This window comes from Mya arenaria, chromosome 3, assembly GCF_026914265.1.
Source record: "Mya arenaria isolate MELC-2E11 chromosome 3, ASM2691426v1".
Taxonomy (NCBI): Eukaryota; Metazoa; Mollusca; class Bivalvia; order Myida; family Myidae; genus Mya; species Mya arenaria.
Window position 1 is genome coordinate 56,015,589 of NC_069124.1, and position 11,917 is coordinate 56,027,505.

The 11,917-nt window shown below is 36.3% G+C and overlaps 2 protein-coding genes across 2 annotated transcripts in view; both read left to right on the forward strand.

Moving 5' to 3' along the window:
- The window catches only part of LOC128227562 (uncharacterized), a 3,400-nt gene extending 1,493 nt beyond the window's left edge, over positions 1-1,907 (forward strand). Inside the window, exons 2-6 of the mRNA XM_052938209.1 lie at positions 1-215; positions 409-604; positions 746-826; positions 1,024-1,113; positions 1,475-1,907. The exon at positions 1-215 is cut by the window's left edge and continues 622 nt beyond it. Of these exons, the coding sequence (XP_052794169.1) occupies positions 1-215; positions 409-604; positions 746-826; positions 1,024-1,113; positions 1,475-1,771 (879 nt within the window). The 3' untranslated portion in view covers positions 1,772-1,907. The remainder of the gene's footprint in view (positions 216-408; positions 605-745; positions 827-1,023; positions 1,114-1,474) is intronic.
- Positions 1,908-5,387: 3,480 nt separating this feature from the next.
- LOC128227564 (uncharacterized) lies at positions 5,388-6,533 on the forward strand. The gene is made up of 3 exons (XM_052938211.1): positions 5,388-5,452; positions 5,650-5,739; positions 6,101-6,533. Exons 1-3 carry the CDS (start codon positions 5,411-5,413, stop codon positions 6,395-6,397), a joined length of 429 nt encoding a protein of 142 aa, XP_052794171.1. The 5' UTR covers positions 5,388-5,410; the 3' UTR covers positions 6,398-6,533.
- The last annotated feature ends 5,384 nt before the right edge of the window (positions 6,534-11,917 follow it).

Genomic DNA, 11,917 nt, shown 5'->3' on the forward strand with positions numbered 1-11,917 from the left:
CAAAATATACAAAAACTGAACGGTCAGATTGAAGAGGAGAAGCTTGAACAGCGTAACTTAATTCGAGTGTATGAGGGGATGATTGAGGAATTGAAATCAAAACCATTCAACAATTCAGATAATATCTCGCAAGAAAAGATCTTAAAAGGACAGCTAGAAGATGCAGAACACGAAATACGAGAAATAAAACTGGAGTTGGACGAGACAAAAACCAGGTAATATAATATGTCGAAAAAACGTGTGCAGTCAAATGAGATTTGTAGTGAAAAAAAATGAGATAATAGTTAAGCCATTCAATTGAATGACCCATGGTTTAATGATATGATTAACAGACGTATCATAGTTCAATTTCGCAGATAGTGCAATAATAATGATTGAATACATTTTCCTATATTTAAACATTTCTAGACTAAGTAAGCTGTTGGGTCAGAAACTAACAGACAAAAATCCAAACATTGCTGATCTTAGTGACAAAAACCGTCCAACAAACCTTGCTGAGAGATATTCGGAACTGTATGACAATCAGTGGACAGATGCATTTGATTGTCTCAACAAATGGCATGATGAGGCAACGACCATTAAACAACTTTCGGATATTCTGAAGGTATTATTTAAATCAGCTAAACTTTTTACCAATCAAATCATAAAAAGTATATATTTCAGATGTTAAGATTGATAAAAAATGAATTCGTTGGCCGATCATTAAAGGATATGGAATAACCTTATTTATTTTTTATTTTTTTAGAATGCCATGGATTTTTGCTCGTTCGAGTCCAAGATTCAGATGAAACAGCTACAGGAATGTCTGTCGTTTTCAACGAAAAGTGTATGTGTTTGAAAGCAATTCAAATAAAAATGTCAACATGAAAAAAGAATCACGTGTATAAACTTCTTTCAAGTTAGATATATAATTAATCCAAATTTTGTGAAAAGAAAAGAGAGAAGTTGTATTGTTCTCGTTTGTAAGATACGTTTATCAGTTGCAAAATGTGTCATATAATATATTTTCTTCTGTATTTGTAGTCAGACTGTCAGATACCTGGGACAATAATCAAAAGCCTCAAGGACTGTCGCAAGTCACTTGGAGAACCAACTGGCCATGCTGTGTATCAGGTAGGAGGGGTGTGATACTCAGCTCAATCTGTGAAAGCGAACTATGAAAGAGAACACAACATTAACTCACACTAGTTTTTTCTTCGCGTTTATTATGCCTTTTTAAAAAGATGTACCTAGATATTTGAATTGTGTTTGTTTAAGTTTCTCTTTTTGATAGTCCTCTGTCTGAAGCGATTTCAAAATTAGCTATTAATCAAGGAACGGTTTGCTTTGGCTGCTGGTTTGTCCATGAAGTTTCTTTTGCATTTTGAATAATTCGATCTGATGAAATAATCTGTTATTAGTAGTCCGGATAACAAAGAGAACAAGAATGGTTCTAATCAATTAGATTTTCAAATCACATGTAATTTACATTCAGAAATACGTGGAACATTTGCAACAATCAGCACCAGAATGCATGGATCTCCAAGTTCTGCCCTATCTACAAGAATGCATTCAATTGAGTTGGTTGATGTGTATCCAGGATCCGCCTGTCGTTTTAAGCCCTGTTGGTACACATGGCTCAAGGTTCGACACTGATGTTTACAAGGCGTACACCAAATGTGGTCCCATCGTTGACTATGTCGTCTGGCCAGCTCTTTGTCTCCATGAGAGAGGTCCATTGCTTTGCAAAGGAATCGCACAGGGATATGGCGGGAAGAAAACAGCGATATAAATGCAGTTAGCGATTGGTTCACTGCCTTTGACATCCTCTTATAATGTTTGAACTATAACAATTACTTTGGTATTTTTGGTTATAAATTTAATTATACCAATATTATAGCCTGCAAAATCATTGCATATGAACTTGATTTTTATTTAGTTATTAGTTTATCAGAATGAATGTTCGTGTGGAAACCATTTTCTCCCACCCCAGATAAGTAGATCCATTAATTTAACCATGCTACGGGCGAAGATAAAATGCCCGTATGGAACTTCTTTTAGTGGTCACCACATTGTAATTACCTCCCTTGTTGAAGAATGTCGTCTGTAGAGCATCATGGAAATCTTGTCTTGTGGCAATATTTAGAACGCTAGTTTATTATTTCTCGCTTCAAATGTCACCAGAAAACAGTTTTTACGCACCTTTCAAGAAATAATGCTTCACTCTTCTTAGAACTATTTAAAGACCGATCAGACCATTAACACACTCTGGATCACTGCGCGAATATCCATGACAACCACGAATTATCGCATATCCGTACGCAATTATTTTCACTAAGCACAAAAGAGTTCCAGCAAAAAAATACATTTTAACTAAATTTTGTTTAACTGAGGTGGGAGAAAAAGCATCCACCATAGCCGCTCGTGTAAGATAGGTTCATCCCGACCCTTGCGCAGGGTGTTTTGCGGAAACTCGGTAAACCTCGTTTCCGCAAAACACCCTACGCTCGGTTCGGAATGCACCTATCTTACACTCTCGGCCATGGAAGATACTTATATTCTCCCACCTCATATAAGATCCAATAATTCAACCGTGCTAGAAATTCACGGGCGAAGATAAAATGCCCGTATGGAACTCCTTTTGAATGGCCGCCACATTGTAATTACCTCCCTTGTTGATGACTGTCGTCTGTAGCATCATGGAAACCTTGTATTATGGCAATATTTAGAACCCTTATTAATTATTTCTCGCTTCAAATGTCACCATAAAACAGTTTTCACGCATCTTTCAAGGAAAAATGCTTCACTCTCCTCAGAACTATTTAAAGACCGATTTGACTATTATTATTAATCTGAATCACTGCGCGCATATTCTTGACCACCACGATTTATCGCATATTCATACGCAATTATTTTCACTAGGCACAAAAGAGTTCCAGGAAAAAAACATTTTTACTTAATTTTGTTTAGCTGAGGTGGGAGAAAAAGCATCTACCATAGCCGCTCGTGAACGATAGGTTCATCCCGACCCTCGCGCAGGGTGTTTTGCGGAAACTCGGTAAACCTCGTTTCCGCAAAACACTCTATGCTCGGGTCGGAATGAACCTATCTTACACTCTCGACCATGGAAGATACTTATAATCTTCTCATGTCCTAATTTTACTGATCAAAGAAAACTTATGCTAAACTTTGTGGAAGATTTGACTGACAGAATGCCTCACGATTTATTATAAGGTAAAACTACATTGGCAGAGGAAACAAAATAAGACCATGTTCGATGCAGTTTACCTGTTTATTCAAACGTCAACAAGATTTGGTGTGTAAGCTTATTTATACTCGCACTCGGGCCTTGCTCATTCGGCGAGTGCTCCGTTAAGATTGTTAATCATTTTAGGCTTTTTTGGAGCATAGTGCACAGACAGAATGTAACCCTGGTTAGAGCTACCCTAGTTCTTTAGCGTGTACCAGTGTAAAGCACTGTCTCACGGGACCCCCATTTTACGTCCCTTCCGGAAGAAGATTAGTATGTTTTAGTGATGCGACGGGGAATCGAACCTGCGACCCCTGGATTGATGGTCAAGTGTGTTACCACTAGACCACGGATCCACCACCAACAAGATTCGATAGCCAGTGATTAGCCACATTCAGCCACATTCAAATTATAATAAATATCCCCCACACCCAATAATTGTCTCTCTTAATCTCAAAGCTCAGTGGAAGATTTGGCACTGGAAGTATATTAATTTTACCTTCTTCCTCTTAAGATTTCTCAATCAATTCTCGAACAGAATCAACGATTTTTGTATTCGATTATTTGATTTATTAAAGTAAACTAAGTTCACTTCAATTTTTAATAAACCAAATTTGTTCAACTGTAAACTGTTAACTTTTTAAGATATATATGTTTCTCTCTGATTTTCTGTAGGTTGTACACATTTCTGTGTATATGTTTGTCTTTATGTCATACACTGATGAATACAATTATATGAAAGTTCGCCCAGTGTAATTAAATAAGCATGGAAATGCATACAATGCCTAAACAATAGGTCCTATAAGAAAGACAACTGAAGTTTTAGTATCCAGAAGTCCAAATACAGTTATCGAACCAGAATTCAATTTAACATGACATCGTGATTAAAACAGTCATTTCCTGTTCAAAATAGTCAAATAAACCAGACACCGTAGGCCTTACACGTACTTCAACACATAACAAAACATACACCAATTATAAGTATTATAGGCTTGTAATTGGCAGTAAATATCAAACAGTTAAATGCAAAATATATGCTTTGTAAATTGTTCCGGATGGTAGTCAACGCCATCATCACAGGTAGGGGCCATAATCCAGATTAAGAAAATAATCCAGAATAATACCGTCATGGAGACATTCACCTGAAAAACGACACAGATCTTATGGTGTAGTAGCGCAAGGATATGGGTCAGTAACACCGAAGACTTCTTACTGAAGCGAAACGACACACTTAAAAAGGAATTGTTTTAATATAAGACCAAAAGGGGAATTTTCCACTTTCCCAAAATAAACTCAACTTCATGTGAAGGAAAACAATACAATACAATAAAATTTAACGCTGGTCACGACCCTGTAAACCTATGACGGGAGGACGGCTTGGAAGGACTTCAAAATTCTCAACAAAACGCTGGCAAAGTTGAAACCTCGAACGGCGCAAAACACACCACCGACAGACATTTATACCCGTGTACAGGCACCCATTACCTTCCCGCCAATATCAATACGTCACTAACTTTTTACTCACGAGCAGACGACAGTTCGTCCATTTTGAAACGGAAATAATATATGTATCGAAACATGCTTGTCTTAGTTCAAGCGATTTGAAAAAAACCTTGTCGATAAATGCTAGAAGAAATGTGAGGTTGAGCGTTCTCAAACAGGTTAAAGCTGCACACTCACAGATACAACAGTTTTACAACGTTTTTTTTTTTCTTGGAAAGAGCATTTTTTTGCGTAAATATCGGCTAACCAATGATAAAAGATTGCTGAAAAAAAAAATCAGATCGCAGATTGCCATATTTCCATTCAAAATTAATGTTTTATGGCTTAAACCTTATATCTAAGATATTTAAGAAATTTTCATGAAATATCAATAATGGAACTTAGATATAAAAATCAGCGAATTTTTTTTATCAACAGTCTTATATAACTGGTTTCCATGGATTTTTTTTAAAAAGTTGTCAAAACCTTTAATTTGTGACAGTGCAGTTTTAACACCAAAAGTGAGATCTTAGATTTCACTGGGCACGCCAAAGCCGTTACCCCAGCCAGTACTCATGACGAATGTTTGACATATATGTAGTGTTCTTTGTCTTGTAGTGTGTCTTTCGTTTAGAGTTTGTTTGTCATTGATTCCGGCGACTTTAAAACAATTTTTGCTCGTTCGAGTCCAAGATTCAGATGAAACAGCTACAGGAATGTCTGTCGTTTTCAACGAAAAGTGTATGTGTTTGAAAGCAATTCAAATAAAAATGTCAACATGAAAAAAGAATCACGTGTATAAACTTCTTTCAAGTTAGATATATAATTAATCCAAATTTTGTGAAAAGAAAAGAGAGAAGTTGTATTGTTCTCGTTTGTAAGATACGTTTATCAGTTGCAAAATGTGTCATATAATATATTTTCTTCTGTATTTGTAGTCAGACTGTCAGATACCTGGGACAATAATCAAAAGCCTCAAGGACTGTCGCAAGTCACTTGGAGAACCAACTGGCCATGCTGTGTATCAGGTAGGAGGGGTGTGATACTCAGCTCAATCTGTGAAAGCGAACTATGAAAGAGAACACAACATTAACTCACACTAGTTTTTTCTTCGCGTTTATTATGCCTTTTTAAAAAGATGTACCTAGATATTTGAATTGTGTTTGTTTAAGTTTCTCTTTTTGATAGTCCTCTGTCTGAAGCGATTTCAAAATTAGCTATTAATCAAGGAACGGTTTGCTTTGGCTGCTGGTTTGTCCATGAAGTTTCTTTTGCATTTTGAATAATTCGATCTGATGAAATAATCTGTTATTAGTAGTCCGGATAACAAAGAGAACAAGAATGGTTCTAATCAATTAGATTTTCAAATCACATGTAATTTACATTCAGAAATACGTGGAACATTTGCAACAATCAGCACCAGAATGCATGGATCTCCAAGTTCTGCCCTATCTACAAGAATGCATTCAATTGAGTTGGTTGATGTGTATCCAGGATCCGCCTGTCGTTTTAAGCCCTGTTGGTACACATGGCTCAAGGTTCGACACTGATGTTTACAAGGCGTACACCAAATGTGGTCCCATCGTTGACTATGTCGTCTGGCCAGCTCTTTGTCTCCATGAGAGAGGTCCATTGCTTTGCAAAGGAATCGCACAGGGATATGGCGGGAAGAAAACAGCGATATAAATGCAGTTAGCGATTGGTTCACTGCCTTTGACATCCTCTTATAATGTTTGAACTATAACAATTACTTTGGTATTTTTGGTTATAAATTTAATTATACCAATATTATAGCCTGCAAAATCATTGCATATGAACTTGATTTTTATTTAGTTATTAGTTTATCAGAATGAATGTTCGTGTGGAAACCATTTTCTCCCACCCCAGATAAGTAGATCCATTAATTTAACCATGCTACGGGCGAAGATAAAATGCCCGTATGGAACTTCTTTTAGTGGTCACCACATTGTAATTACCTCCCTTGTTGAAGAATGTCGTCTGTAGAGCATCATGGAAATCTTGTCTTGTGGCAATATTTAGAACGCTAGTTTATTATTTCTCGCTTCAAATGTCACCAGAAAACAGTTTTTACGCACCTTTCAAGAAATAATGCTTCACTCTTCTTAGAACTATTTAAAGACCGATCAGACCATTAACACACTCTGGATCACTGCGCGAATATCCATGACAACCACGAATTATCGCATATCCGTACGCAATTATTTTCACTAAGCACAAAAGAGTTCCAGCAAAAAAATACATTTTAACTAAATTTTGTTTAACTGAGGTGGGAGAAAAAGCATCCACCATAGCCGCTCGTGTAAGATAGGTTCATCCCGACCCTTGCGCAGGGTGTTTTGCGGAAACTCGGTAAACCTCGTTTCCGCAAAACACCCTACGCTCGGTTCGGAATGCACCTATCTTACACTCTCGGCCATGGAAGATACTTATATTCTCCCACCTCATATAAGATCCAATAATTCAACCGTGCTAGAAATTCACGGGCGAAGATAAAATGCCCGTATGGAACTCCTTTTGAATGGCCGCCACATTGTAATTACCTCCCTTGTTGATGACTGTCGTCTGTAGCATCATGGAAACCTTGTATTATGGCAATATTTAGAACCGTTATTAATTATTTCTCGCTTCAAATGTCACCATAAAACAGTTTTCACGCACCTTTCAAGGAAAAATGCTTCACTCTCCTCAGAACTATTTAAAGACCGATTTGACTATTATTATTAATCTGAATCACTGCGCGCATATTCTTGACCACCACGATTTATCGCATATTCATACGCAATTATTTTCACTAGGCACAAAAGAGTTCCAGGAAAAAAAACATTTTTACTTAATTTTGTTTAGCTGAGGTGGGAGAAAAAGCATCTACCATAGCCGCTCGTGAACGATAGGTTCATCCCGACCCTCGCGCAGGGTGTTTTGCGGAAACTCGGTAAACCTCGTTTCCGCAAAACACTCTATGCTCGAGTCGGGATGAACCTATTTTACACTCTCGACCATGGAAGATACTTATAATCTTCTCATGTCCTAATTTTACTGATCAAAGAAAACTTATGCTAAACTTTGTGGAAGATTTGACTGACAGAATGCCTCACGATTTATTATAAGGTAAAACTACATTGGCAGAGGAAACAAAATAAGACCATGTTCGATGCAGTTTACCTGTTTATTCAAACGTCAACAAGATTTGGTGTGTAAGCTTATTTATACTCGCACTCGGGCCTTGCTCATTCGGCGAGTGCTCCGTTAAGATTGTTAATCATTTTAGGCTTTTTTTGGAGCATAGTGCACAGACAGAATGTAACCCTGGTTAGAGCTACCCTAGTTCTTTAGCGTGTACCAGTGTAAAGCACTGTCTCACGGGACCCCCATTTTACGTCCCTTCCGGAAGAAGATTAGTATGTTTTAGTGATGCGACGGGGAATCGAACCTGCGACCCCTGGATTGGTGGTCAAGTGTGTTACCACTAGACCACGGATCCACCACCAACAAGATTCGATAGCCAGTGATTAGCCACATTCAGCCACATTCAAATTATAATAAATATCCCCCACACCCAATAATTGTCTCTCTTAATCTCAAAGCTCAGTGGAAGATTTGGCACTGGAAGTATATTAATTTTACCTTCTTCCTCTTAAGATTTCTCAATCAATTCTCGAACAGAATCAACGATTTTTGTATTCGATTATTTGATTTATTAAAGTAAACTAAGTTCACTTCAATTTTTAATAAACCAAATTTGTTCAACTGTAAACTGTTAACTTTTTAAGATATATATGTTTCTCTCTGATTTTCTGTAGGTTGTACACATTTCTGTGTATATGTTTGTCTTTATGTCATACACTGATGAATACAATTATATGAAAGTTCGCCCAGTGTAATTAAATAAGCATGGAAATGCATACAATGCCTAAACAAAGTGTACTGGTATTGTATAAGAGTTTCTACAGTGTGTTTAAATATATTCTCATTTTGTTGTTACAAGTTGGCTAGCTATTGATTTAAATATTGTTTAAATTTGATTTGAAAACACGAATATTTTCTTTCTTTTATCACTGCAGAATAAATTGGTGTTTACGTTTGTAAAATTTTCAGCTTTATGGGTTAGTCGCATATATACTATCTAACATGATCATGTAACGATCCGAGCATTGCTTGTTTTACGACTTTGATATATTGATAAATTGTCGACTTTAAATACTAGGACTTTCAAAAATTCAACTTTCAAGTTTAAATGAGTAAATAATGCTGATACGTGTTTAAATTTAAAAGAAAAGCGAACAGGTTGAATATGGCCTCTTAAACACGTCCCCTTTACCAAACTGAATGTTATCTAAAAACCATTTTGACCCTATGTCTCCAATGGACAATACATTCGCTGAAGTACCGAGTTAGAATCTTGCTGATTACAATCGTGTATATTACATATCGTATAGCACTTTGCATGCGGACGAGTGCACACTTTAGGTTGATGCAAATAATAATAATATTATAATAATGCATTATCATCTTTAACTCATTTGACTTTAAATGACCAAAACTAAAACAAACATATGATTTGTGCACCGATAAAAAAGGCAATATTTTTTAATTAATAGCTACGTGGCCATATATTAAAAAGGGCCAAAATATCGCTATTTTTCTGAACACAAATCATATACTTTTTGGTATTGAGTTTAAAAAAATAATGCATTAAGAAATGCTATATAGTGCGCCTTTAAATGTTAAATAAATATTCCATGGGCGTTTAGCGTAAAGACACTGAAAATTAATTGCAGTTGTTGACCTGTATGTAATGCGACACAGCAGAACAAATCTACCTGCTTTACCTTGGAGGGAATGACACTCAATACCACGAAACCATTAAACGTTTCAAGACCAGAAAGTAATATATATAATAAAAATTAATTTATAAGTTTTCAAGACGTTTACAATGAATATAAACATTCAATGAGCAAAGATGCTATGCTAAGTTCTAAATCGTCGTTCAAGCTGTTTTTAAATGTAACGTTTTCATGCACAAACCAGTCAAATAGAGCTGAAACGTCTTCGTATATTTGCAAGTGACATTGGTTTTGGCTCGGGAGACTCCCAAAATAAATCTCAATATCTTTTTTTCTACATACAAAGCACATGCTTACATATCAATATGCCTAAAGGATTAGGATTAAATCCTCCCTTTTGAGTACGCGGTTTTCGGAGACGTAATAACGATTATGGACGTAGGCTCAAAGCCGACGAGGATGAATGTTTATATTAAGTGAGTACGTAAAGATTGATACGGTTCAATGTATATAGGTCCTATAAGAAAGACAACTGAAGTTTTAGTATCCAGAAGTCCAAATACAGTTATCGAACCAGAATTCAATTTAACATGACATCGTGATTAAAACAGTCATTTCCTGATAAAAATAGTCAAATAAACCAGACACCGTAGGCCTTACACGTACTTCAACACATAACAAAACATACACCAATTATAAGTATTATAGGCTTGTAATTGGCAGTAAATATCAAACAGTTAAATGCAAAATATATGCTTAGTAAATTGTTCCGGATGGTAGTCAACGCCATCATCACAGGTAGGGGCCATAATCCAGATTAAGAAAATAATCCAGAATAATACCGTCATGGAGACATTCACCTGAAAAACGACACAGATCTTATGATGTAGTAGCGCAAGGATATGGGTCAGTATCACCAAAGACTTCTTACTGAAGCGAAACGACACACTTAAAAAGGAATTGTTTTAATATAAGACCAAAAGGGGAATTTTCCACTTTCCCAAAATAAACTCAACTTCATGTGAAGGAAAACAATACAATACAATTAAATTTAACGCTGGTCACGACCCTGTAAACCTATGACGGGAGGACGGCTTGGAAGGACTTCAAAATTCTCAACAAAACGCTGGCAAAGTTGAAACCTCGAACGGCGCAAACACACCACCGACAGACATTTATACCCGTGTACAGGCACCCATTACCTTCCCGCCAATATCAATACGTCACTAACTTTTTACTCACGAGCAGACGACAGTTCGTCCATTTTGAAACGGAAATAATATATGTATCGAAACATGCTTGTCTTAGTTCAAGCGATTTGAAAAAAACCTTGTCGATAAATGCTAGAAGAAATGTGAGGTTGAGCGTTCTCAAACAGGTTAAAGCTGCACACTCACAGATACAACAGTTTTACAACGTTTTTTTTTTTTCTTGGAAAGAGCATTTTTTTGCGTAAACATCGGCTAACCAATGATAAAAGATTGCTGAAGAAAAAATCAGATCGCAGATTGCCATATTTCCATTCAAAATTAATGTTTTATGGCTTAAACCTTATATCTAAGATATTTAAGAAAATTTCATGAAATATCAATAATGGAACTTAGATATAAAAATCAGCGAATTTTTTTTATCAACAGTCTTATATAACTGGTTTCCATGGATTTTTTTTTAAAAAGTTGTCAAAACCTTTAATCTGTGAGAGTGCAGTTTTAAAAGTGAGATCTTAGATTTCACTGGGCACGCCAAAGCCGTTACCCCAGCCAGTACTCATGACGAATGTTTGACATATGTGTAGTGTTCTTTGTCTTGTAGTGTGTCTTTCGTTTAGAGTTTGTTTGTCATTGATTCCGGCGACTTTAAAACAAATATTGGTTAAAGTTACTGGGCTTGTCGCTGGAGTTTTCATTGCCTTATTCTAGTTAAGGTATAAAAATAAGTTATCTGAACGTATTCCAAGGAAGCGGCAGCGTATATATACAAATGTATCGCTTGATTCCTGGTAAGTAGATCTATCGGAAAGATTTCGCACCACATGAAGTTCAAGGTCTACAATGGCTTCGATGATGAGTAACTGCAGAAAGAAATGCACTCTGCTGGTAGAAATGATATGGGTTTGTTTATGAACTTTAAAACTACGCTCTCACAGATTTACCGTTTTGACAACTTTTTTTTCTTAGAATGAGCCAATATTTCCTTAAATATCTGCAAACCAGTGAAATAAGACTGCTAACAAAATATCAGATGGTAGTATTACGGTATACAATAGGTTCTATAGTGACTGACTGCAGAACCAAATGCACACAGTTTGTAGAAATGTGATGTTTGTAGGAATGCGATGTTTGTAGAAATGCGATGCTTGTAGGAATGATATGGGTGTACAAACGCGATGTTTGTAGAAATG